Source organism: Rhineura floridana, chromosome 11 (genome assembly GCF_030035675.1).
Source record: "Rhineura floridana isolate rRhiFlo1 chromosome 11, rRhiFlo1.hap2, whole genome shotgun sequence".
In the NCBI taxonomy this organism is placed as follows: Eukaryota; Metazoa; Chordata; class Lepidosauria; order Squamata; family Rhineuridae; genus Rhineura; species Rhineura floridana.
In genome coordinates, this window is record NC_084490.1 from 6,061,609 (window position 1) to 6,088,660 (window position 27,052).

The 27,052-nt window shown below is 46.2% G+C and overlaps 1 protein-coding gene and 1 long non-coding RNA gene across 2 annotated transcripts; one reads left to right on the plus strand and one right to left on the minus strand.

Moving 5' to 3' along the window:
* Positions 1 to 846: 846 nt before the first annotated feature.
* Positions 847 to 2,198, minus strand: LOC133366429 (uncharacterized). Its single transcript, XR_009758401.1, has 2 exons — positions 1,447 to 2,198; positions 847 to 1,130 (listed from the first exon to the last, which is right to left on the minus strand). It is a non-coding gene; the product is annotated as an uncharacterized LOC133366429 (long non-coding RNA).
* Positions 1,784 to 26,303, plus strand: MMP14 (matrix metallopeptidase 14). The gene is made up of 10 exons (XM_061589503.1): positions 1,784 to 2,006; positions 11,288 to 11,436; positions 14,076 to 14,198; positions 15,108 to 15,415; positions 15,967 to 16,128; positions 16,762 to 16,925; positions 17,706 to 17,844; positions 19,380 to 19,530; positions 21,147 to 21,262; positions 23,862 to 26,303. The coding sequence occupies exons 1-10, from the start codon at positions 1,908 to 1,910 to the stop codon at positions 24,179 to 24,181; spliced, it is 1,731 nt and encodes a 576-aa protein (XP_061445487.1). The 5' UTR covers positions 1,784 to 1,907; the 3' UTR covers positions 24,182 to 26,303.
* Positions 26,304 to 27,052: the final 749 nt, after the last annotated feature.

The window sequence follows — 27,052 nt, forward strand, 5'->3', positions numbered from 1 at the left end:
CTGGCTCTCTCAGCCCTCGATCTACCCAACCATTTTTGTGTTTCCTCTCCACCGGCTCACTCACCCTTCCTTCAAGCCCTCCTCTCCAATCTGAAATCTGGGTGGGGATGGAAAACCACCCAGAACTCTGGCTCTGTGCCTCTTGCACCCTGCCCACTCCCTGAGCCAGAGGCAGAATTCAAGAGTCCCAGACTCCAGAATCTTTGTTCTTTTAGCTAGAAAAGAGGCTATGTGCGTAGCCTTCTAGCACCCTGACTGTTTAGTCCTGCTTCGCTCCTCCTCTTTAAAAGCTGTAGAGAGAAAGAGCCCCTAATAGCCCTCTAACAGCTTTGGTCCTTCTGCTTCAACCCTTTTTGTCTCAGTCCCCTTCTAGCTCTGAATGTCTTCCTTCCCTGATCTTTAAAATATTTGTTTATCTAATACAGGGGTGCGGAACCTTTTTCAGCCAGAGGGCCACATTCCTTTCTAGGCAACCTTCTGAGGGCCACATGCCAGTGGTGGGTGGAGCCAGAGGCAAAAGTGGGTGGAGCAAGGAATGTAAATATTACCTCTGTTGAGTAGGCTAAGTCAACACACACATAGCTCTCCATCCTCCATCCAGACAGACAAACAAGAAGCATTATCAGAGTTCAAGGACAGCTAGGCAAAAGTATTTGGGGTGTGAAGAAGGGCGAGTGGGGTGTATGGCCTGGGGAAAGTTCCAAGGGCCAAATGGAAAGGTCTGGAAGGCCACATTAGGCCCCTGGCCTGAGGTTCCCCAAGCCTGATCTAATATTTCAAACTGTGTTCATTGCTCTACATTCAGAGGATACCTGAACTGCACACAGAAATAACGACAATAATAGATGATGATTAATAATAATAATAATATAAGTTTGCCACACATCGTAATGGCATAACAAAGGCAGCAGCAGTAATTTAAGCAGGAGAGAGAATAACAGAGTGAGCCAATGGTGGCACAGTGGTTCGCGTGTTGGAGTTGGACCTGGGCGACCAGGGTTCGAAATTCCCACTTAGCCATGAATCTCACTAGGTGACTATGGGTCCATCACTGCCTCTCAGCCTAACCTCCCTTGCAGGCTTGTTGTGAGGATGGGAGGTGGGGAAGAACTGCACGCCACCGTCAGCACCTTGGCAGAAAAAAAAATGTAATGACGAAATAGCAAAAGTTGTAGTAAACAGAACAGCAGTAAGGTAAGAGGGGACCTGTCCAGAGGAGTTTACCGTTTATCCGCCACGAAGCTCACTGGGTGACTTTGGGCCAGTCGCAGTCTTTCAGCCTAACATACCTCCCAGGGCTGTTGTGCGGATAAATTGGGGGGGGGAGGAGAAACATGTGCACAGCCTTGCACTCCTTGGAGGACAGGCGGGATATAAATGCAACAGTAATGATGGCCATTCTTCTTAATGGGTCTTCTCTGAGCAGGACTAGTATTGCATACAAACCATTGAATCCAGTAGGGTTTAATCCCTAGTAAGCGCATCCACGGGATCCAGTAGAGTCCGGGGCTTCCCCACATAACCAGATGTCTGTCTGCCCCACTCCTCTCCGCTTCTGAACCAGGAGGAGCCCGGCCTTCTCCCCCTCGGACGAGGGGAGTCTCGCTCTCCTTCATCCCTGCAAGCCTCTAATTGGAGCCAGGCCCCGCGCCCGACCACGTCTCCAGTTTGGGCGAGGGGAAGAGACGGGGCGGAAGGAGGGAGCGAGAGAGAGGGAGAAAGGGGGTGGGTGGGGAAGCGCTGGGCAAGGAGGGGGAGAGGGAGAGGGAGGGGCGGGGAAGGAAACTCGACACCAGCAACTTTTCGCACAAGGGGATAGCAAAGGGGGGGAAGAGAGAGCAAGAGAAGGAGCTTTGAGCGAGTGGAAGTGCCACAGAGAGCCACGCTCCGCGGGGGAAAAAGGCAAGATGTGTCCGTGGCCCGCACTCCTTCGTCTGCTGCCCCTCACCGTGGCCCTGGGCGCCCTCCCGCACGCCGGCTCCTCCACCTCCACCTTCAGCCCCGAGGTGAGTGGCGAGCATGCATAGCGAGAGAGGAGCGGGGCGGGCGAGCGGAATGCCAGCCTTCAGTCTCTGTCTCTTCCAGCCCTCTGCCCGACCTGCTTCTCCGTTTCTTCCCTTGCATCCCGCCATCCGACCGGCTTCCTCACTCCGTCGCTTTCTCTCCCCCCACCCTTCTTTTTCTTCTCCTTGCCGGGCAGTTCATTCCTCCACGTGCCCCCTTGATGCGCTTTGTTCCAGGAGAGACCCCCCCTTTTCCCTCTGAGCGCCCATCGACTCGATTCCCCCCCCATTTCCACCCATCCACTTGCAAACTTTCCCGCTCCCTTGCTTCTGCCCCCAGCTCGCTGCTCTCCCTCCACTATCCCGCCTTTCCCATTCTCTGGAGCCCACTCCTTCCTCCCCGTTACGCTCTTTCCCTCGCTTGCGTTCTGCACTGCACCAGCCCGGGTTTCTCCTTCCTTCCTTCCTCCAGCGCCTCTTCCCTGCCTCTCCCTCCAGTCCCAGCTCTCTTCGGGCTCCATTCTTTGGTTTTCTTGTCTGCACTTGCCTGCCCCAGAGACGGCTCCATTTCCCCAGCCCTCGTCCCTCTCTCTCCTTGCCCCATGGCCTCTGCCGCCCTCATTTGCTTCAAGCTCAGCGCTTGCCCTTCACTTGCTTATCAGCCAGGCGGCTGCCCCCTTTCCACTCCTGAGCAGGACCCTGTCACCCCTCCAGTGAGGATGCCTCCACTGCTTCCCATTGCCCGGGCTCATCTTTTTTCTTCTCATTACTTGATTGCTGTTCGCACCTCCACATTTCTTCCATCCTTTACACGCATTTCTTTGTCTGTCTTCCACAACACTTGCTTTATAGGAAGCTCTGACATCTGCCCATTCCTGTCCAATATGGCCTTTGCCACCCCATCTCCATCACTCCTGATTTTCCCTCTCTCTCTCTCTTTTTCTCTTAGCACACCCCTCCACGAGTCCAGCACGTTCTGAATTTTCCTTCCTGCTTCTCCCTCCTGCCAAACTTCCCATCACCTTTGCTCCTATTATTTTATTCACATTCCTTCTCCATCTGTTCTTTCCATCTTCTCCTCCCTTGCTTTTTTCCTTTTACTATCCTTTGTGCCCCCTTCCTTTCTTGGATGTGTTCTGCAGCTGGATGGAGTGATGGCGTTTTATATGCCAAAGCATTTTCTGTTCCATTCCTTCTTCTGCCAACCTTCCCCATTCTCTCATGAGTCTGAGCTTTTGTGCACCAGTTTTGGCTGTCCCTTTGATTCAAACTCAGTTTCTTTCTTGATTTTTCTCTCTCATCCATTTGCACATCACCTTAAGTTTTTAATGCTTTCAGCTTTCTCCCTAAGACTGATACTGATGTCTGGATAGTTCACTCCTAGCCACATTCCTTCTTTATTGGTAGACTTTCTTCTTGAAGCCTCTTTCACAACACCTTATTTTCTTTTCTCTTGGGGAAACATCACCCCTTTAACTCCCCTAATGTGGAGGAAAATATTACTTGCCCATGCACCTTCCTTTCCTATCCTTTTGTTTATGTACTTTTTATTTGCATTTACCTATTGGATTCACAACTACCTTTCCATGCAAACACCCTCAAGGCAGCTTACAACAATCAATGAAATAGTCATGCAGTCTCTTCCTTCCTTTCTGTTAATTGAACAACCCCCCTCCCCCGTTTGTAATTCAAGTAAAGGTAGATCACAATCTATTCCTTCCTTCTGATCCTTCTCATTTCCAACAAGTAGATCATTTCCTCTTTCAGTGTGACCCTTTCCTTTGCCCACTTTGTTCTAAAACTTACTTTCTTTCCCTCTCCCTCACTCTCTCCCATTCATATTGGTCCTCTAGCTCTGTCCAGAGAGCTAGTGTGGTGTAGTGGTCAAAGTGTTGGATTGGGACTTCTCAGCCACAATGCTAACTCGGTGACCTTGGGCCAGTTACGGTCTCTCGGCCTAACCTACTTTACAGGGTTGTTGTGAGGATAAAATAGGGAGGGGGAGATCCATGCTTGTAAGTCACCTTCAGGAAAGGTGGGATTTAAATGTAATAATAGTAATAATAATATCCATCCATTGTTTTGAAGGGAGTTTGAAAGTGGGATTGCTACTTGTGGAAGACGTACTGCTCTCACAGCTAGACAAATGAACTATGTTTGTGTACACCAGAGCAAGTGAAGCCATTCTCAACTCTCTTAGCAAAGCATTCTTGGTCCCCACTTGCCCATCTATCCATCATCCAACCACTCTGTCATCTCTTTGCCATCCAACACCATGAATCCACCCCCCTCAACCTCTCTCTCTCATCCACCTTTTCCGAATTTAGCCTACATCTTTCATGCTCCCCATCCATCCTTCCACCTTCCCTCACCCTACCCCCAGTTACGCAATCCTCCCTTGAAAGACAAAAACAAACTACCTTGGTCTCCTTCCAACTTTTCTCTTGGCTTTTGATGGAATGTCTGCTATTGTTACAGTTCCTTTCTTTCCCTTTCTTTCTGTTTTCTTGCTTTTCCTGCCTGTCCAAGAAACTTTTGGTGCTGAAAACTTTTTTTGCGGTAGTGCAAAAAGTGCAGAAAGCGGCTGGGATATTTTATGTAAAGGGAAAGAACCTGCATCAGCTGTGAAACAGAGGAACAAAGAAGTCTCTGGTGCAGTGAAAGAAAGAGCTACAATGGGTTTCTGCATCAATGAGGGCTAGAATGATGATGGTGGTGGAAGGGCAGAGGACAAAACTAGAAGGATGCCTTTTACTCTGTGATCTAATTTCTGTGATACATTTGGAAGAAAGAACGAATGTGGGTTAAGAAAGTGAGAGAGAAAGGGAGGGCATATGGGGGAAGAACCCAGGCAGGAAAAGGGCAGCTTTTCATGTGGGTGTTCCCAGTCAATTTTACAATTTGAAAGGAGAGGAAAAATGAGAGAAGGAAACGGTCCCAGTATAGCAAGGCAGAGGAAAGAACAGTTGAGGGAAGTGGTGGCATCCAACTCTGAAAGGGGGATGAGGACGGTGACCTTCGCCACCCAAGGTCCAGAAAGAGTGACCGAATGAGCAAGGTTTTAAAACGAATGCCAGGAACGAGGATGTGGGGGGTGGGTGGGGAGAAGACACAAAAGAGGGCCTTGTCCTAACCCTCGAGGAAAGCCGCTTGGGCAAGACGGAGGCCCAGAGACGGTTGGGAAAATTCACTCTAGGAAGGCTCTGGCCTGGGATGAAAGGAGGGCAGGACGGTTGCTGAACCCAAAGCTGCGTGGGCGGTGGGTTGTTTGTGTCTCTTTCTCTTCCAAGAGATATTTTTGGGACTTCAGGGATGAGACACGGTGACTTATTTTAGGGATTGCTCTATCCCAAAGCAAGGGAAGGGACCCAGGAGGAGCTGGGAAGACAGAGCGAGAGAGCAAGCGAGAGCAAGCGGAAAAAAAGCGGGGGCAGGGGGCCTTTTTTTATACCCAACGTTGGCGAGATGGCAGGAGTAAGGGAGGGGGAAGACAAGAAAATAATTGGCAATGCCTGAGGCTGTCGAAATTTGTCAGGCTCCTTGACATCATCAGCTGGGCCTGTTCCAAACTCTTTCTTTAAAAAAACCTTTGCCTTAAGAGGGGTGTGTGTTGTTTTTGGAAAAAACACGCACAAGGCCTTTATGCACAGAGTCTAAAATGCATATTTCTGCTAACATTTTGAAGGTTAAGATTTTGGCTCCTCCTGCTTTTGACCCTAAAGTACCCACCCCCTGTGCCCACCTTCTTGACTTATTCTCAAAAGTAAGCCCCAAGAAATCAGGGAAGATTTAGGCTCCACTTACTAGGGAGTAAGACCGATCAAATACGATGGAGACTTACTAATGAGTAAACATGGGATCGTACATGCACAGTGTATTTCTATAGATGGAACATCGGAAAGAGTCTCCTCCTCTGACAATGTTACAGCTCAGGCAGGTTGGTACGAGAAGAGGCACTCTTCCAGATATTTGGACCTCAAGCCATTTACAGCAGCTTTCAACAACCTGGTGCCGTCCAGGAGTTTTGGACTTCATCTCCCATCAGCTCTAGCCAGCACAGCCGTGCTGAGTGTTGGGGCTTTATAGGAAAGTGTCATCACCTTGAATCGGGCTTGATGCCGAATAGGGAGCCAATGTAGTTCATTCAGAACTGATGTAATGTGGTTCCGACTTTAGATAAATGAGCCAGGATGCCAGCAGACGAATTCTGTATTAGGTGATGCTTCCAAACCATATATGGGGACAAAACTGCAGTCCTATGTGTGTTTACTTGGAAGTAAGTCTCACTGGCTCAGCTCACACGTAATACTAAGCCAAACCATGGCTTGAGAAGGAGCTGTTGCTTTGCTCCTGTGAGCTAAACTATGGTTTGGCTTAGCACTTTGTCTGATCCTGGGCTTGTGGTTTATCTTGCTCCAGACAACCACGGGTGGTAAGCCATAGAAAAGTCTTGGTTAGAGCTAATGGTTTGTTTGGAGTGAGACAAACCGCGAGCCCTGGTTCAGATGTAACTCTAAGCCAAGCCATGCCTTAGCTTACAGCAGTGCAGCAGCAGGGGCAAAGGGGGAGGAGCAAAATGGCCACAATTCCCTTTCCAGGAGGTCTGCACTCTTGTGCGATTGCTCTAAGCCATGGTTTGGCTTAGCTTTAATGTGTGAACCAGGTCACTGTGCTCAGTGGGACTTACTGCCAAGTAAGCGTGCATGGACTCAAAGTCTTAATCAACTGATGTATTGGTTAAAAGGCAGATGATTAATCAACTAAAAAAAACCTTTTGGATTGTTTGGCAACTATTATAAATAAAACTTGCAGGGAAAGGGTCAGCAGCTGTGTTGTATCATGCATCGAATGAAAAGCCAAAATCAGGATGTTTCAAGGATAGCGCTGCCAATGGCTACTAGCCATGATAAGAACACAAGAATATAAGAAGAGAACTGCTGAATCAGGCCAAGGGTCGATCTAGTCCAGTATTTGCCACCCTGGGCTCTTACTGGGAGGAAGGGCGGGATATAAATCAAATAATAAAAATAAATAAATATTCTGCTTCTAGGAGTGGCCAGCCAAATGCTTCCAGAAAACTCACAAGCAGAGCATGAAGGCAATAATAGTCCTCTCTTATTGTTTGCCCTTCCAGCAATTGATACTGAGAGGTATACTGCTTCTGAACCCAGAGGTTCTATTTTGTTGTCATTCCCAATAATCACAGACAGGCCTCTCTTTCCCTTCATGAATTTGGATGATCCCCTTTTAATGAAATTCAAGCTAGTGGCCATCACCACATCTCATGGCTGCAAATTCGCAAGTTAAATTACTTTTTGTTGGAAGATGCGTTATCTTCCCTTCTGTCCTCAGTCTGCTGTCAGCCAATTTTCATTGGGTGTCCCTGACTTCTAGTGCTCTGAGAGAGTAAGAAACAGTTCTCTGTAGCTAAATGACATCTCCATGTGCAAAGGCAGTATACCTCTGAGTAAAGGACAGGAGGTTCTTAGGGGCATCAGGTTGGCTGCTGTTAAAATATATATATTGGTGGATTAGGAGGCCCTGTGAAATTATCCAGCCATGCAATTGTTTTTTTTGTGTGTGTGTGTTGGGGGTGGGCTGAGAAACTGCATTGCTTGTAAAACCCTCTTGATCACAAGGGGTTAATGCTGCTCTTTCTTTCTTTCTTTCTTTCTTTCTTTCTTTCTTTCTTTCTTTCTTTCTTTCTTTCATTTGCTGCTTATTTTCTGGTTTCTGCCTCTGAGGAAGGTCCCTTTTGAATCACCTGATGTTATGTAAGGAGAGAGCCTGAGATGATATATCATGAGTGTCAATCCTAAACCACAACTCCTTGCAACCTCTCCCTCCTCCTCCCCCTATTCCTCCATAGCCTGCTCTGCCCTTTTCCTGCTACTCAGTTCTGTCTCCCCACAGCAGCTGCCCCCATTCTTGCAGAGCCCAAGACCCTGAGATTTGATCTCAGGCATGTTAAATCTTAGAGAAACCTGAGCCAACCTCGTAGCCTACCCACCCCACCTCTGCACCCAGGGTCACCAGGCCCGGAAATTGCTGCAGACAGAGTGAATCACCATAACGATTAAGAGAAAGGCGGGTGGGAAACAGACAGCCACCAAGCCTGAGTGCCTGGTAGGGGCTGATATGCAAGCAGATAGATGGTAAATGGAGGAAGTACTTAAGAAATCCCACTGAAATTAGTGAAATTTAGTAGCACTTGATGTTTAATCATTTAATGTTCCCTGGACTAAATTGGGTGGGGGTGTGTGGTGGATGGATAGAGATGGAAGAAAAAGAGACAGGGTGTATGGGAGGCTGTAGATCAGCCTTCCTCAACCAGATGCTCTCCACACATTGTTGGACTGTCAGCTCCCATCAGCCCCAGCCAGCATGGTGAATGATCAAGGATGGTGGGAGCTGTAGTCCAAAGCATTTGGAGGGCACCTGGTTGGGGAAGACTGGTATAGATGGGCACAGAATAAGAAGCAGGGGTTATTTTGGGGGGTAGCTCAGTGTCCTGTCCCTCTTACACAGCTCCAAAAAGTTATTTTTAAAAATTTTTAAATATATTTTAATATCCTGCCCTTCCTTGTTGTGCTTCTGCGTGAGTCACTGTTCTGGGTATGAGTCCTCTGGGATCAGGTGGTTCTGTTGAACCTCTTTCCATTGGGAATGATTGAACAATCCTATTATGGGCTTCTGGGCTCCTGCTGGGAGGAAAGGCGGGATATAAATCAAATAATCAATCAATCATGCCCTATTCAGTACTATTGGCTTTCCTGCAGTGGAGGCTGAGTGGAAGGAGGCAAGACAATAATGCAGAGGCACAGTGGGCTACCTCTTATATGGGTGGATACTTTGGGCTCATGGGATACTTTAACAGATTGACAGATGGATAGAAGGATTAAAGTATGAAAGGACAGGGTGAGTTTAATATATGGGGATAGATGGATGGATAGTGTTTGGGAAGGAAGAATGGCAGAACAGAGAGAGAGAGAGAGAGAGAGAGAGAGAGAGAGAGAGAGAGAGTAGATCAGGGATGGGGGAACTCTCCAGAAGTTGCCAGACTACTGCTGCCACCATCCTTGACCATTAACCATGCTGACTGGGGCTGATGGGAGTTGGAGTCCAACAACATCTGAGATGCTACACAAGGTCACCACCACCATGATAGATTGTATATATGGGGATTGAAGGACTGGACAAACGGGCATTATATATATGCAGTGTATGTGTGTTTGTGTGTTTATGGATATGTAGATAATTGAGAGGTGTCATTTATAAAGTATGCCATACCTCAAAAGGAAGAATACATCAGAACGTAAGACGAACCTGCTGGATCAGGTCAACAGACCACAGTAGTCCAGCATCCTGTTCTCCCAGTGGCCAACCAGACGCCCATGGAAAGCCGGCAAGTGGGACCTGAGTGTAAGAGGACTCTTCCCTCCTGTGGCTACCGGCAACTGGTTTTCAAAAGCATACTGCATTGACTATGGTGGCAGAGCACAACCATCATGGCTAGTAGCCATTGATAGTCTTATCCTCCATGAATTTGTCTAATCTTCTTTAAAAGCCATCAAACAGAGAATGGATAGATGAATGGATGTATAGGGAGATGAGTGGGAAGGATAGATAGGAGGGAATGTAATATTTATTATTATTTACAGAGCTTGGAAAAGTTACTTTTTTTGAACTACAACTCCCATCAGCCCCAGCCAGCATGGCCACTGGATTGGGCTGATGGGAGTTGTAGTTTAAAAAAAGTAACTTTTCCAAGCTCTGATTTATTACATTTATATACCACCTTTCCTCCAAGAAGTACTGAAGGATGGATGCACTGAGGACCCATCTTAAAGCACTATTATACCACTTTAATGGTCATGGCTTTCCCCTGAAGAATCCTGGGAACTGTTCAGGATGCTGAGTGTTGTTAGGAGACTCCCCTCGCAGAGCTACAGTTCGCAGTGTTGTTTAACAATCTCTTTCCCAGGGAACTCTGGGAACTGCAGTTCTCTGAGGAGAATAGAGGTCTCCTAGCAATTGTACCTTTAACAAACTACCATTCCCAGGATTCATTGGGGGAGAAGCCATGTCTCTTAAAGTAGTATAATAGTGTTTTAAATGAATGGTGCAGATGTGGCCGGAATGGGAAGGATACTTGAGATTATTAGACAGTGGGTGTATGCCATAGGGATAATATGACCGAGCAGATGGATTTGGGGGATAGTTTTGTGTGATCTTCATTTATCCCAGAGGTGGTGAACTTGTGGCCGTCCAGATGTTGGGGGCCTACAATTCCCATCAGCCTTAGCAAGTGTGGCCAATTGTCAGGGATGATGCGAGTTGTAGTCCAGCAACATCTGAAGGGCCAAAGGTTCCCCACCCCTGGGAGAGATGAAGGTCACATAAAACAAAGAACGCTGGGCCATCTACTGATTCGTCCCATGTTGCAGTCCCCAGGTCGCTTGTAACTTGTAGACCAGCAGTTCCTGAATGTTGAGCATAATGGTGTATGAAACCAAAAGAGTTTTACTTGTATTCCTCTCCCTTCCTCTGATACAAAACATGTCCTCCCCTCTCGTGCTCTTGAATGGTCCCTTCCGTCGTCACTGCTGGCAGCCTTGCTTTCCCAGCTATTTTGCTTTTCTTGAACTATCGAGAGTGTGCCTGCATGTAGGGAGCAGGGAGCTGGCAAGGAGAGGGAGTGGAATTTGTGGGAAGCCTTGTTTTGAGGCCAGGGGTTGGCCTTGATCTGCGTCTGGTTCCTTCAAACCCTATGATTCTGTGGCCTAGTTCTCACCGAGGTGGTAAGCCTGAGTCTGGGCTGTACCACTTCAGACTGCAGTAGGGGGGCCACATGTCTGGCCAGATACCCCTCCGTATAAAAATCCCTCTACATAGAATACCAGCATATCAGGGAGATGGCTGATCTAATACTCTCTCCCATGCTCATTTTTTGCCTGAAGTGTATTTTGTGTTTGTCAAAAATGGGGGCGCATTCAGCCATGTGTGTCCACCCCGGCAGATTGAGATGGTACAGTTCAGCACAGGTTAAATGCTTTAGTGAGAATGAAGCTTATATGTAGAAATATTTTTTTAAAAAGACACCTTAAATAATCTGCAGTAGTTTTGTTAGTGGTTCAGCCCACCCTTCTCCTTTTTGTGTCATCTTTTTTTTTTTTTTTTGGCTCTTCTTGTTGATTCCTGCTTCACAAGTACACTTAATGATGGCCGATGTGGTCTCTCCTTGCCTGTGCTTCTCACACTCTTTGTTCTGACTCTCCCACCAGGCATGGCTGCAGCAATATGGCTACCTGCCCCCCGGAGACCTTCGCACGCACACTCAACGCTCCCCCCAGTCACTCTCGGCTGCCATTGCTGCCATGCAGCGGTTCTATGGGCTTCAGGTGACGGGCAGCGCCGACTCGGAGACCTTGAAGTGAGTTTCCTCTGTCCCCTGCTCACTTCGTTCATGGGAACATAGGATGCTGTCTTGTTCCGAGACAGACCCATGGGTCCATCTGGCTCATTATTCTCTACACTGATTGGCAGCAGCCCTGCAGGATTTCAGATGGGGGTCCCTCCCTGACCTACCTGGAGATGCCGGGGACTGAACCTGGCATCTTATGCATTGAAAACATGTTCTCCCACTGAGCTATGACTCTTCCCTTTTTTTGGCTTCCCCTTTCCCAAATCCAGTGACGATTCTTGACTGGTTTCACCAACAAAAAACAAGGTGTCTTGAGAATTTTGCTCCCCCCCACTGAAAATATCTCTTTTGATCTCTTTTAAAGCTGAGGTCCCCAACATGGCACCCATGGGTGCCACATTGCTCTTGGACATGCCTCATGCCCCTTCCTCTCCCAATTCTTTAATTTTTAAAAACTAAGTTGTTTGGTTGTTTGATTGGGGGAGCTCCCTGTTTTCTTGGAGGGTGTGGTCTGCTTTTTTCTCTGTGTTTTTATTTCTTTTGAGGTGTTTGTATGTGTTGCCTGTTTTTTGTTTGTCTGTCTGTTGTTTTGGAGAGGGATTTCTGAGCATCAGTAACACAGGAACATAAGCTGCCTTATAGCGTGTCAGATTATTGGTCCATCTAGCTCAGTATTGTCAACATCAATTGTCAATGGCTCTCCAGGGTTTTAGGCAGGAGTCTCTCTCAACCCTACCTGGAGATGCCATTGATTGAACCTGGGACCTTCTGCATGCAAAGCAGATGCTCCAGCATAAAAACATTGCCAGTTTTTCTTCTGTGAAATGGGTATTTTGTGGTGCCCATGACAGTTTCTTAGATTTCCAAAGGTGCCCTGGGTCCAAAAAGATTTGGTACCCCCGCTGTAAAATTAAGAATAGTAGTAGTAATAACTATAATAATTTATTGCAAACTGTTAAAAAAGTGGGATTGTTTTGATGTGGTTGACTAAACTGTATGAGGAGCTGTTGACAACCACAGTGCTGTGTTAGTTGTACCATGGGTTGGGAGGGGAAAAAAATCCTTTATCGAGAAATGGTGTCAGAGGGAATTGTCTCCTCAAGTGCTGGAACCGAACAACAATCAGGCAGATGGGATATATTTCCCACAAGCTCCACTCTGTCACACCTACTTTCAGTGGTTGTGCTTTAGCCAGAGGATGGACAGCCATTTCATTGGATGTGAGGAATGAGGGGTAGGTGGATGGAACTACGTGCTATGGTTGCTACATGGCCTAAGTTTGGTAAAGAGGAGAGCTTTGAGGCCTTCCTCACTCGGGGTACTCAGCTGGCTAGAGCTGGCCTTTGCCAAAACTTCACTGGAGAGAAAAAGTTTTCTTGAATGCAAGAAGTGCCTGACAGATGACAAATCTTGGCCTGAGGACAGGCAGGAAGCCAGGAAACAAGAAGAGATTTTAAAAGATTGAAGGCCTATGGGCAACTTTTCTTAAATGCCACAGAAAATTTCCCAAGATTTCTCAAAATGCTGGTGGCAGGAACAAGATATTATGAAACCACACACACACACACAATGATGTAATGAAGAGAAAGAATGGCTCTGTGGTTGTGGTTGGGTAGTGTGGGCACTTGCTTCCAATTCCCAGTGTTGGCAAGCAGACAGCGTGGCTAAGCAACATTATGTCCCGGGGTGGCCCTTGCATTGCATATAGAGCAAGTAGTGTCTGGTGTAGTTAGGGCTGACCAGCGGAACTCCACACCACAAGAGATTGGCCAGGTTGCAAAGAATGGAGAATGGGAAGGATTTTAGATAGGACTTGGGACCAGCTTTGGGATGGGAAGTGGCAGCTTGGCTAACGAAGATTGGGACAGGGATGCCACTATATTTGCTGTAGGGCTACCTGGCTGAAAGTTAATCGGTAGCCCTTGGACTGTACAAAGCCGACAGACTATTGAGATGAACCCCATGCTTCCAGACCAAGGTTCTTGGTTATCTTGGTAATCTGTAAAAGACAAAAACTGTGTTTGAAATGCTCGATGCAGGCTTTTGAATCACACAGAACTCTTCCTTGGACTTAGATGCCCAGAACAACCAATCCATCAATAAAGTATACCCCCAAAGCCCATCTCAACTCCTCCCCTCCTAAACCCAGAGTGGTTTAATAATCATTTTCTCTTTCCAGGGAACTCTGGAAACGGTGGCTGCGTGAGGGGAAATAAAGGAAACAACCCTCAGCAAACTACAGTTCCTAGGGTCTTTAGGGGTAGCCATAACTGTTAAAGTGGTATCACCGTGCTTTCAGTGTGTAGTGTGGATGTGGCCTAAGAATTGTGGATGTAGGGGGAGGAAGGGAAACCTGGGACACAGACTCAGGGAGAAGACTGATTTGGTGTACAGTACGGTAAATGATGGCGCTGGAGAAACAAGTTAGCATGGGTATGCCATTGTTGTTTCAGTCAATACCATCCACCCACCACCTGCAGCCACAGATTGGCACAATGTTGCTATTCTCACAAAACGTTGCACTCTTCTTCCACAACACTTTGGTTCTTGAAGCAGAAACTCAAAATGATTCCCCTCCGCATGAATTAATGAGGGCCCAATCCACCCGGAGGACAGCTGAAACCTTAAACACTTCTTCTTTCTCCCAGGGCTATGAAGAGGCCCCGCTGTGGCGTCCCGGATAAATTTGGGGCAGAGATTAAGGCCAACGTACGGCGCAGGCGCTACGCCATCCAAGGGCTGAAGTGGTCACACTACGATCTTACCTTCTGGTGAGGTTTGGCAGAGGAGACAGTCTGGGACAGGCAGTTGAAGGGCTGATCCACGGGAAGGGAGAGCGGGAATTAATTTTGGGGCTGGAACTGTCGTGGGAAGGGCAGGCCGTTTAGAAATTCATGCAACGATGGTGGTGGTGGAATTCTGACCTGCTACCAGAAGAAAATGCAAATGGGGCTTGTTTTTGTACACATCATCCTCATGATGAGATCAACGTGTTTTTTTGGGGTGTGTGTGTAAAAGTATAGGGGAAAGCATGGAGACAAAAGATATGTTATAGGCAATATAGTGGACTCTCCAGATGGGCTGCGGGAGGGGCTGAGAGCTACCTGGGATGCAGAATGTGACCCCTCAAGCCCCTCCCTGGATTTCTTGCTCTCTTGCTCTTATTTGAGTGCACAGCATGCATCTTCGCAAACATTCCTTTGCACAAACTTGAGGACCAGATACTTTAAAGTTTACTTCAAATAAGCCAGTGGATTTTACACTACAAATGCAGATTCTCAGGTTTCTGGACAAACGATTTCTTGCATCTCCCACCCTATCTTTCAGTGTTTTCCCTGAAAGTTTTCCATAGTGGCTATCAAGGGAAGGGAAGAAGCCGCAACCACTTTGGGGCACCATTATCCTGTGCCCAGCCCTTGTGGAGGGGAAAGTTGCTAAATGGGGTGTGTGACTGAGAAAGAAGAGCTTGGGAGGTAATTTGAGGGCATCTGAAGGTGTAGGGAAGCTGGCAAGGTTTGGGTGAAAAATGGGAGTGGTAGGGATGATTAGGGGGAGTCTAGTGGTACAGAAAAGAGTGCCTACTATTCAGTCCCCCCGTGTGGAAGCATCCCAGGTTTGGAGGTCTACATGCCTGAGGTGGTCTCAGGTCCTAAGATGCCAACTTTTGCTCTCTGCTGCAGCATCCAGAACTATACTCCCAAGGTGGGTGAACATGCCACCTTCAGTGCCATCCGGCGCGCCTTCAGCGTGTGGCAGTCGGTGACGCCGCTGCGCTTCCGTGAAGTGCCCTACTCGGCCGTGCGTGAGGGCCGGGAATTGCAAGCCGACATCATGATCTTCTTCGCCGAAGGCTTCCATGGTGACAGCACCCCGTTTGATGGTGAAGGAGGCTTCTTGGCCCATGCCTATTTCCCTGGGCCCCACATTGGCGGCGACACTCACTTTGATGCTGCGGAGCCCTGGACATCACGCAACGATGACTTGAATGGTGAGTGGACATTTAAAGTGGCTGGAGGGACTTGCAGGGAGATAAATAGCGGGAGGAAGATTGGTGGACGTGAGCAATGGACACTTGAGTGCGAATGAGTCACTAAGAGTAATGACAGACGAGAAGGAGATGGAATTGCAGGGTAAGTCCCTCTCTGCTACTCATCATCTTGAGACTAGCCAGAACATAGTTTCCTTTTTCCAGTTCCCTAAATCTCATGATGCAACAAAAGTTCTACAGTAAAGCAGAAGGACTTCTTAGGGAGAAAACCCCCTGTGTCCAATTTCCTATTCTCTTCTGAACCAGCTCTTTGTTGGATCAGAACTGATATCTATAAAGGAGAAATGGCCCCATGTCTTGTTATCCAAAACTTCTTAAACCAAGTCGTGTTGGATTCACCATGACAGAAAGAACCCCAGTATTTCCACATCCCTTGAACTATTCAGTGTTCTCCAGCTTGAGGAGAATTGGAATGACCTGAAGGATGGATGGTTGACTCTTCTGAACTAATTTCAAAGGACGCTAATATGTCTTCACTTTCCTCCTTACAGGAAATGACATTTTCCTGGTTGCTGTGCATGAACTGGGCCATGCACTTGGTTTGGAGCACTCAAATGACCCCTCTGCCATCATGGCTCCTTTTTACCAATGGATGGACACGGAGAACTTTGAGTTGCCTGAAGATGACCGGAGTGGCATACAACAGCTGTATGGTATGACCCCTCTTAACTCCATTGTGACCTCTGACCCCCCTTGACCTGATTCCTTTTCTACACTTGTGCAGTTCTGATATTCCTGAACAGACCTGGCTGGTGGCAACAAAACTCAGTCTGGGTGACGACACCAGCTGCCAACTAGAATGGGCCTCAGGAGGATGGCGGCCATGTTTTCCTGGCCTATTTCAGCCGCTTATGAGGCCTCCTTTTGGTCTCACTCAGAGCGGCTTTTCTGGCCTCACACTGCCACAGCTGGATGTCCCATTTAGAATAAGGATACATTCCAGGTCACAATGGAGGCAGTCATCTCTGCTGTTTGTCCCCTGCCATTTGGCCATAGGAGGCATAGTGCCCTTGAACACAGAGATTCCCTTTTAAGTTGTTATGGATAATACTTCCTTTAAAACAAAATCTGATATGGCCATTATGTGAACTACCAGTGACACAGGTTATCTCAAAAACAAAATTGCCCCAGTTCTTGACCATAACCATAACCTCTTAACACTTTGATTGTATGTGAAGACCACCCATTTCTCCCTCCTCTTTACACACACACACACACACACACAGAGTCAACCCTACCATGTCCCCAAAGAATTTAATATTAACCATTTCCACCCTTGTCTGCAGGAACTGAAATTGGCCACCCCAGTAAACCTCCGCCGATACCTCGGACCACTGTGAAGCCTCGTGTCCCTGATCGGCCACCCAAGAACCCATCGTATGGCCCCAACATCTGTGATGGAAGATTTGACACCATTGCTGTGCTAAGGGGCGAGATGTTTGTCTTCAAGGTTAGCCCAGGGGGAAGACCATAATCAGAGCTTTAGGCTGCAGGGAGGGAAAAGTAAAGAGGAAGGGATTGTGAGTTGGTAGGAAGGACATTAGTCCTTGGAATCTTCGTCTCTTCTGACAATCCTCTTAACTGGCCTAATATTTGCTGCTTAACAAGATTCTTTAACAACATTTGCAATTAGAAAAGCTGGATTCTGCAACTTGTATAGAAAATATGGAAATTATATGAAAATTTAGCAAACCTGCTTATTTTGCATGATTGATTAATGCTTCTATTAGTCATGGTTGCAGGCTAAGTTGTATGTAGGCCTCTGAAGCCCATTCTCTTGATTACTACTGAAATCCTGCACAGAACCACCTCTGGCTTATGATATTTGCTATACATTTTCAAGTTTGGCTGTTTAACCTGAAGGGCTGAAACTGTTTACAAAAATTTAATAGGATGTAGAAATCTGTACCCAACATCAGCTTACATGCTGACCCAGTTTGACTGAGGAATTGCAGAACACACAAGCCCTGACTATTATTGCACCACCCATTGATATCAACATCATCATGCATCTGCTCCCTGATCTAAGTCCTGTGTAGGCCAGTAATGTCGTTTGTTCAGAGTTATATATATAGCTCTACTAAAATATTTTTTTTGGGAAAAGTGGGATTTAGTTGCTTGATTTTCTTCTTGCTTTGTGTAATTTATTCAGCAATAAAAATGAAATTTAAATGATATTTTGCATAATTTGACATACTTGGATACCCTCCTAAAAATTGCTCCTTTCCAGGACAAATGGTTTTGGCGAGTCCGGAACAACCGTGTGATGGACGGGTACCCTCTCCCCATTGGCCAGTTCTGGGTTGGTCTCCCTGCAACCATCAACACAGCCTATGAGAGGAAAGATGGGAAATTTGTATTCTTTAAAGGTTAGTGGACTATTATGGACTCTTTTGCCTCTAAAGGTAGCAAGGTCTGCCTCATTCTGGGTGCCTAAATTACTTGGCGTGTTAGTAATATAACTAAATTTATTATTTTTCTCCCCAAATCATAAAATAATAGAGCTGGAAGGGGCCTATAAGGCCATTGAGTCCAACCCCCTGCTCAATGCAGGAATCCAGTTTAAAGCATACCTGACAGGTACCTGTTCAGCTGCCTCTTGAATGCCTCCAGTGCTGGAGAGCCCACCACTTCCCTAGGTAATTGGTTCCATCATCATACTGCTCTAACAGTTAGGAGGTTTTCCTGATGTTCAGTCAAAATCTGACTTCATGTAACTTGAGCCCATTATTCTGTGTCCTGGACTCTGGGAAGATCGAGAAGAGATTCTGGCCCTTCTCTGTATGACAACCTTTCAAGTACTTGAAGAGTGCAATCATATCTACCCTCAGTCTCGTTTTCTCAAGGCTAAACATGCCCAGTTCTTTCAGTCTCTCCTTACAGGGCTTTGTTTCTAGTCCCCTGATCATCCTCTTTACCCTCCTCTGAACCCTGTCCAGTTTGTCTGCATCCTTTTTAAAGTGTGGTGTCCAGAACTTGGATGCAGTACTCAAGATAACACCTAATCATCGCCAAATAGAGGGGAATTAGCACTTCATGTGATTTGGAAACTATACTTCTGTTAATGCAGCCTAAAATAGCATTTGACTTTTTTGCTGCCACATCGCACTGTTGGCTCATATTCAGCTTGTGATCAACAGCAATCCCAAGATCCTTCTCACATGTAGTATTGCTGAGCCAAGTATCCCCAATCTTAGAACTGTGCGTTTTGTTTCTTTTTCCTAGGTGTAGAACTTTGAACTTATCCCTGTTAAATTTCATTATGTTGTATTCAGCCCAATGCTCCACCCTATCAAGATCACTTTGAATTTTCTTTCTTTCTTCCAGGGTATTAGTTGTGCTTCCCAATTTTGTATCATCTGCAAATTCCCTGCATCTCATCTAAGTCATTATTCATCTGATTAGTGCTGTTTGAGCAATTTGAATATTATTATTATTTAATTTATATATGTCTTAATTGCCATGGTGGCTTCTAAACAGTTTAGAAGTAGAAAACCAATAACGATACTGTTGATGCTTGATTATTCAAATGTGGAGAGTGATCTGTTCCTTTAGATAGTCAGTCAGCCAGTTTGGCTCCAGGCAAAATTTACAAGCTGAGCTGAATTACTGGCTTGGTTTTAGCTTTACTGTGGCAGCACATTAGAGCAACTTCAGGTATCTGTTTGCTGATAGATCAGTCAGAGATCCTTGACTGCTAGTCTTCTTGTCTTTGCTGTTACTAAGGTTTTCACTTCTGTTCCATTTCTGTTGTTCATCCAGAAGAACCATAGTGCAGCCTTTGTTTTTAACCAATCATGGTGTTTGATGTGAAGTAACATGGAGTCCTCCAACTTTAAAGAGCTCTAAACCTGTTTAGGCCTCTGGTGCATCTTGGGAAATCAGGTGGCTCTTCTTCTTGCAGGGGACAAGCATTGGGTCTTCAACGAAGCTGCTTTGGATCCCGGCTATCCTAAACACATAAAGGAACTGGGCAGAGGACTTCCCACTGACCGGATTGATGCCGCACTTTTTTGGATGCCGAGTGGGAAAACCTATTTCTTCCGGGGAAATAAGTGAGTTGCTGATAAGCTGTGTGTATCTCTTGCTATTTTCAGTTAACCCCTCCACTGTTAGTGAGGTAAGTGATCTGGATAAGGGATGGACTACCTGGGAACAGCAGCGGCTGATACTATCCCCTTCCAAGTGGCCTGCTGCGTGGCTCACATTCCACAACAGTAAGCCAGGCTTCTTACCCATTTAAAGTCTGAGTGTATAGGCCAAGATAGTTTCAGCCCCAAGACCTCTAAGCATTTGCTTTACCAGGTAAAGATACAACTGTGGGAGGGTTTGGGTAACAAGCCCCGGCTATCCTAATGTAGTGGTTCCCAATTCCCCCCCCCATGGACCACATGGAAATAGCTAAGGGTTTTGGTGGACCACTTAAATATTTTTCTGTCTGTTGTTGCAATTGTAATTCCCTAGAATTCAAAGTTCCCACAGTCTGGGAACTCCTGTCCCAAGGGAAGCTTCTGAGGGAACCAGCTTCTGAGGGATGGTTTAATTAGCCTTGTACCCAGGACAGATGACTGATTTGCCCAATAAGAACCTCCATCAGAGTTTCCTCTGGCTTCACCCTGCCTAGGCGTAGTTCACCATATTTTGTGTCCAAGCACATGAGCTCACACTCCACCTCCCTGGTGGGATGGGCAGGCCCAAATTGAAATTTGTTTTCAATGTGTTTTCATGATGTGCCCTCAGCAGTCCCCGTACCCCACCCCCCAGGCTAGGGCAAGCTATACATCTACGTAAATAGACAATATGCTTTTGTTAGTTGTGGGGAGAAGCAAAGGGTTAAAAATCATGGCACTCTGCTCCCGACCAACTGGAAATCTTTCTCATCCTCCTTCTGGGTTCTGAAATTTCATTGGGCACCATCTACACATTTTCACGCCCATCTTCACACCCTTGAGGGCTAGAAGCTTGACTTTTAAAACAATAGCTGAGATTGTCAGGATATTAAATTCTACACCCAGTCTCAGGATCCCTGCTTTACATGATGAGTGATTACTTGACAGATAAGATTCTGGTCAAAATGGATGTATTTCTGGTTCTTTGTTCAATGTAAAAGGTTTAGCTGTTTTTCAACTGCGGTTGCCAGTTTGCTGTGTGTGTAAGTTAATAGTCCTGCAATCCTAAAGATACTGTCCTGGGACAAAAAGCCAAAGTCAAGACAGCGGGACATACTTCTGAGTAAATTTAATTAGGGTTGCACTGCAAACTTTTTACTTGGGGATCACCAAGAACTGCCTGGCTTGCTTGGACTAAAGAATCAGCTATTCCAGGTATGGGGAACCAGTGGCCCTCTGGATGCTATTGAGACTACAACTCCCATCATCCCTGCCCATTGGCCATGCTGGCTGGGGCTGATGGGAGCTGGGAGTCCAACAAGATCTGGATTTCTACAAATGTCCCCCACCCCTGGCCTACCCCTTTCTAAAAGCCACTTAGGTTGGTAGGCTGGCCCTAAAAGTTAATTGAAGGCATTGTCTGGCCATCGGGGAGGTTTGACTATTGTCTGTTGTCTTCTGGCTCATCTTATTAGGGGGACTACTACAAAAGAGAAGCAGTTACTTTTCTCCTGTTTCTCTCCCCTCTGCAGTCTAACACGACATGCTTTTTCATTACTCAGATATTATCGCTTCAACGAGGAGAGTCGGACGGTCGAGGCTGACTACCCCAAGCACATTTCTGTCTGGGAAGGGATCCCTGAGGCGCCCCGGGGGGCGTTTATGGGCAGCGATGAGGGTAAGGAAAGGAGACAGGGGAGTCTGGGTGAGTGGAGGGAGGGAAGTGGGGGATAAGAAGAGTCTAGTTTCTGATGCAAGCCTAGGAAAAATGAAGGCCGTCAGTTATTCACGCATGTAAGAAGCAGCTGCCAACATTACGCCACACTGTAGCGTGACTTAGACCACATTCACACTATATATTTATTCCGCTGTTATCTGACTTCAAACAGTCATGGCTTCCCCCAAAGAATCCTGGGAAGGGTAGTTTGTGAAGTGTGCTGAGAGTTGTTAGGAGACCCCTATCTCCCTCACAGAACTACAGTTCCCAGAGTTCTCTGGGAAGAGGGACTGACTGTTAAACCACTGTGGGAATTGTAGCTCTGTGAGGGGAATAACAGTCTCCTAACAGCTCTCAGCACCCTTCACAAACTACACTTCCCAGGATTCTTTGGGGCGAAACGATGAGTATTTAAAGTGGAATAATAGTGGGATAAATGTATGGTGTGAATGTGGCCTGAGAAAGAGAAAAAAGGATGGAGATGGATAAAACAGGATGGAAACATGCAGATAGGAGAAGGATTTGAGTCCTAATAGCTGAGGCCACTAGGGCAAGGAACTGCCTCTGCCTTCTGCCGCAATGGCAGCCATCTAGTGAAAGGTGAAGGGCCTCACTTTGTGGGATTGTTATTTGTTTGTTTATTAATCCCATCCTTCCTTCGAGAAGCCTGGGGTGGAGTACATGGTTCTCCTCCTCAACTATCCTCTGTACTTACAACAACCTTGTGAAGTAGATTAGGCTGAGAGAGCATGACTAGCCCAAGGTCACCCAGCAAACTTCACGGCTGAATGAGGATTCAATGCGAGTAGCCCCAATCTTCATCTGATATTGGATCTCCTCACTGTTGCATTGAAAGCAGTGCCTGCCCTCTCCCCTGATCTTGAGACAGTGTGGCCTATCTCAGCCCCAGGAATCCCTAAAGGAGTGCAATGCATCTTGGTGTGCAGATTACACACAGAACACCTTCCCTTAGGTGCTTTTTATGTACAAATCCTCCCTGCCCCCATGCATACCTAGCCATTCAAAAGATGGACACTAATGACCAATAATCCTTTGAGCTATCATGAAATACGACTGATGAGTTACCGTTGACTGTCATTGTTGAGTAAATGTGTGCTCATAAATGATTCACCGATGACAACTGGTAACAATTTATTAATAAAATAATTTTTCATTATGTGCATTTTTCAAAAGGAAACCTTACTCTTACTAGCTCAGATCAGAAAGCCATTTTGCTTTAATAAAATATGAAATGCCTTAAAATTATTATTGTTTGCAGTGCAGGCCAACCTCAAATTTGCTGATTTGGAACCAAAGACTGTTCTTACATATTTCTAATGTGAAATGAAAATGAGGATTCAGATAGAAAACATACTGCTTCCAAATAATAATAATAATGAAATTGCTCAGTGTGAAATATATTTTTCTCTAAAATATTCCAAATGAAATCAGATTTTGGCTTTATAATTTACACATGAAATGGAGGCTTAGTGTCAGAATTTAAAAAGATGGCCCGAAATGTACCTTTGGGTTCCAAATTCTCCTATTCTCCTAAAAAGGGGGTCAGAAAATGCAGTTTGGATTCCAAAGTTTAACCCACAAAATGCAGATTTTGTATCATTTGAATTCCAAATTTGCTGATGAAGTAAAACATACCTTTTAAGATCCTCAACTTTAAATTGAAAATTGACCTTGACGTAGTCACAGCACAAATCTTACATTGGTTACTGCATAAATTGGTTTTAAAGATTAAAATGGGTTTCAGAATTTAGAATCATAGAATAGTACAGTTGGAAGGGGCCTATTAGGCTATCAAGTCCAACCCCCTGCCCAATGCAGGAATCCAAATCAAAGCATTCCCGACAGAAGGCTGTCCAGCTGCCTCTTGAATGCCTCCAGTGTCGGACAGCCTACTACCTCTCTAGGTAATTGGTTCCATTGTTGTATGGCTCTCACAGGTAGGACATTTTTCCTGATGTCCAGTCGAAATCTGGCTTCTTGCAACTTGAGCCCATTATTCCATGTCCTGCACTCTGGGACAACCGAGAAGAGATCCCGGCCCTCCTCTGTGTGACAACCTTTCATATACTTGAAGAGTGCTATCATATCTCCCCTCAGTCTTCTGCAGGCTAAACATGCCCAGTTCTTTCAGTCTCTCCTCATAGGGCTTTGTTTTCAGCCCCTGATCATCTTTGTTGCCCTCCTCTGAACCCGTTCCAGTTTCCCTGTGCTGCCTTGATGTGACAGGAGAGAGCAACAGACTCCCTCCCAAATCCCTAGCAAATCATCTCCTGGACCGCTCCAGATCTTGTCTTGTCTTCTCCACTACTCCCTTTGAGCCCATTATTCCGTGTCCTGCACTCTGGGACGATCGAGAAGGGATCCCGGCCCTCCTCTATGTGACAACCTTTCATGTACTTTCACAATAACCCTCCCAAGTTTTCTTGGAAATAAATGTATTGTTGCTCTTGGATCATTTTTCTCTGCTGTTAATTCTCTCACATTTTCCTTCTTGTCTCCCTTGTTTGCGCTTCTTGACACCCCACCCCCTCCAATATAGTTTTCACCTACTTTTACAAGGGGGACCGTTACTGGAAGTTCAACAACGAGAAGCTGAAGGTGGAGCCAGGATACCCCAAATCAGTGCTGCGGGACTGGATGGGATGTAGTTCGGGCGGGGACCGCCAGGACGGAGAAGAAGTGATCATCATTGAGGTGGACAATGCAGAAGAAGGGGAGGTGAACGCAGCCGCCGTGGTGCTGCCCATCCTCCTGCTGCTCACCGTCTTCGCCCTGGGGATTGCCCTACTCATCTTCAAACGCTACGGCATGCCCAAGCGGTTGCTGTATTGCCAGCGCTCCCTGCTGGACAAGGTGTGACAGGGTGAGCGCCTCACCTGGGCTGGGAGCACAAGGGCACTCCTGTCTCCCCCGCCTTGGCCGCCATCTCTCCCCCGGTGCTCCTTTCTTGAACCCCTTTTCTTAGTTGCCACGTCCATTTTTTATGTCCTGTTCTGCCCCCATCCTGCCGCCTTCCCCTCCTGCAACATCTCCTCGTTTACCCACCTGCCCTCTTTCCGGTCCCCTTCCTATCTTCTTTCTGCCACTTCCTGTACTGCCTCCATGCTTTTCCGCTGCCTCCTCCTCGTCTCCACCACCATCTCTTCCTTCTGCATCCTTTCACCTGGTTCTGTTCACTCTCCCCCCCCCCCCTCTTTGCCTCTCCCTCTTGCCTCTTCACATCTCTTCCAGCCCCCCAGTTTCCATGCAGTGGGGTGTGCTGAGCACACTCATTAATGTAACTTGAGGAGGAGAAAGAGGACCTTCATTGTCCATGCTGGTTTTGGCTCTGCCCAACCCCACTGAAGAGCGCTTCCCATGATGCGGCATCCCTTGACCTCGCAGGAAAAGGAGACTTTGCTTTGGCCTGCCATCTTGCAAGGCTGATAAGGCATCACTGTGAGTGCCCACTACAGTTCCCCCATCTCCAGTGGGATCAAGGTTAAATGATCATGGTAACCTTCCTCAGTATTCTCTTTTGCTCCTGTTGCCTCCTTCCCGCTCCTCCAAGGTCAACATGGGAAATTAATGGTGAGCACAAGGATGGATGTCCTTCATTGGCTTATTGAAGAACGAGGGTAGGGCCTTCAAAACAGCATGGATTCAAGAAAGAGCATCTATGAGGAGCGATGGGAGGGGAGCTACCGATTTGGGGCTAATGGTGGGTGGAGCTATGCAGATGAAAAAGGAAAGCTGCAGAATTCCGGGGTGGTGGTGGGTAATGTAGTTGGGAAGAAATTACAGCATTCCAAAGGGAACTCGTATCATTCCATTAGGCATGGCTTGAAAAGGATGGAGGAGCCGTGGCTGACCAATAGAAGCTCTTATGTAGATTACCCAATAGGAAATGGCAGGGAGGGCAGTTGGCGGAAGACAAGGGGCGGAGTGTAGAATTTGGGGTGTGGCTTAACAACGCCTGCCTTTTTAGTGTGGGGAAGCACTGCAAAGGGCCAAACCTGGTGGTGGTGGTGGGAAGCAGAGATCTCCCCACAACCGAGGTAGGATGGGCCATTAGTACCCTGAATGCGACAGAGAATGGGGCAAGTTTGGGAGTATGAGGACTGGGAGGATAGTTGTGGTAGCCTGGAGAAGGAGGTAGCTGTAGAATGGGATGGAGATGGTCAGCCAGGTTCAAATTTTGACAGCACCGTTCAGATGATTTTGCATAAATGTTTACTCCAACATCTGGTTATAATTGTACAAAGTTTACAGTTGTCGCTTCTAATCCATTCTGGAGTCTGAAAACAAACCAAAACAAAGTACCAATTTGCAAAAGGGGGGGGGAAGAGGAAGAAAGATTAGTATTGTACCAGAGAACTGCCTCAAACTGCCTTATCCTCCTTTCTTAGGGAAAGTTTAAAATTTTGTTGTTGAATATGTAATTTTTAATTATTCTATAGAAAAGCCTTTTTTTAAAAAAAAATTAAAAATAGTGCATTAACAGGGTGGGGGAAATTAGAATGGGGGTGAGAGATGAACCCCAAAATCCTGCAGGCCGGGAATGAGGTATCTAAACTCTCTCCTGTTCAGACCATTTTTAACTGGGTGTGTGGGAAGGGGAGGGAATCTGGGTCTTCAAATGGTCTCCAAACGGAATTAAACTGTGTTTAACGATACATTTGGGTTTGTTGGTGGGTTTTAATATTGTTCATTGTTCCACTTTATTATTATTATTGTTATTGTTATTTTGCTATTAATAATAAACACCCATTCTTTGGGAGGGGAATATACATACATTGCTGGGGCCTGTAGGCTGTTAAAACCTGTTATTCCTTTTAACGTTTAGCAATAAAATCCCCATTTCTAGGTGGAAATGGATTAAAAATGCTGGGAGTTTTTAAAGATTTCTTTTTTTTTTTTGTCCCCACAAGCTGTTCGTGACTATTTTGTTATTAAAAAGAATCAACAGAGAATTTTTTAAAAAAATAAATGCTGGAATTTCCCCTCCTTTTTAGTAGTATTTTTGTATTTAAGTGTGGTTTATTTTTCTTTTGGGGAATTGATGTATAAATACGCCGAGGAAGCTGAATCCATTTCTGCAATATTTTCTTGTTATCTCTGTTTATTTGCTGGACAACTTGGAAATGCTGGTATAGAAGTTCACTCTATCTGTTTGCTCTATTAAGGGTTAAGAGCCAAGCTTATATTCAAGAATAAAAGTAGTTAAGAATTGTTACGGCACTTCAAAGTGCTTAGCATATATTACTGCAGTGATTGTTACGACAACTCTGTCAGGTAGATCAGTGTTAGTATACCCAAATTGGAGAGGGGTAGTGTGTGTGGCAGGGGCAGGAACAACAAGCTGAGAGACTGACTGGTCGTTCTACTCTGATACTGTCAAGAATAAACTCAGAATAATGTACATAAACAAGCCTTTCTTGGCCATCAAAACCAAACCACTATCAGTAGCAGAAACCCTTGAAGACCATCTAGCTCCTCCTCATCTCTCCATGGAATAAATCTGCCCTGGCAGATCCAGCTAAACTTCTGTCCAACTAGTTTTCTTGGACATGTAGCAATGAAGGGCTATATTTCTTGATAACCTGTTCCTGTACGCCACACTTACTTTAGTTGGAGAGTTCTTCCTAACAACCCTTTGGCCTCATATCAATGTTACAATCTTTACAGATAAATTCAGTGTTTATGCCTTCATGAGGTGGCATTGCCTCACTTGTCTCAACCAGTGGTGTA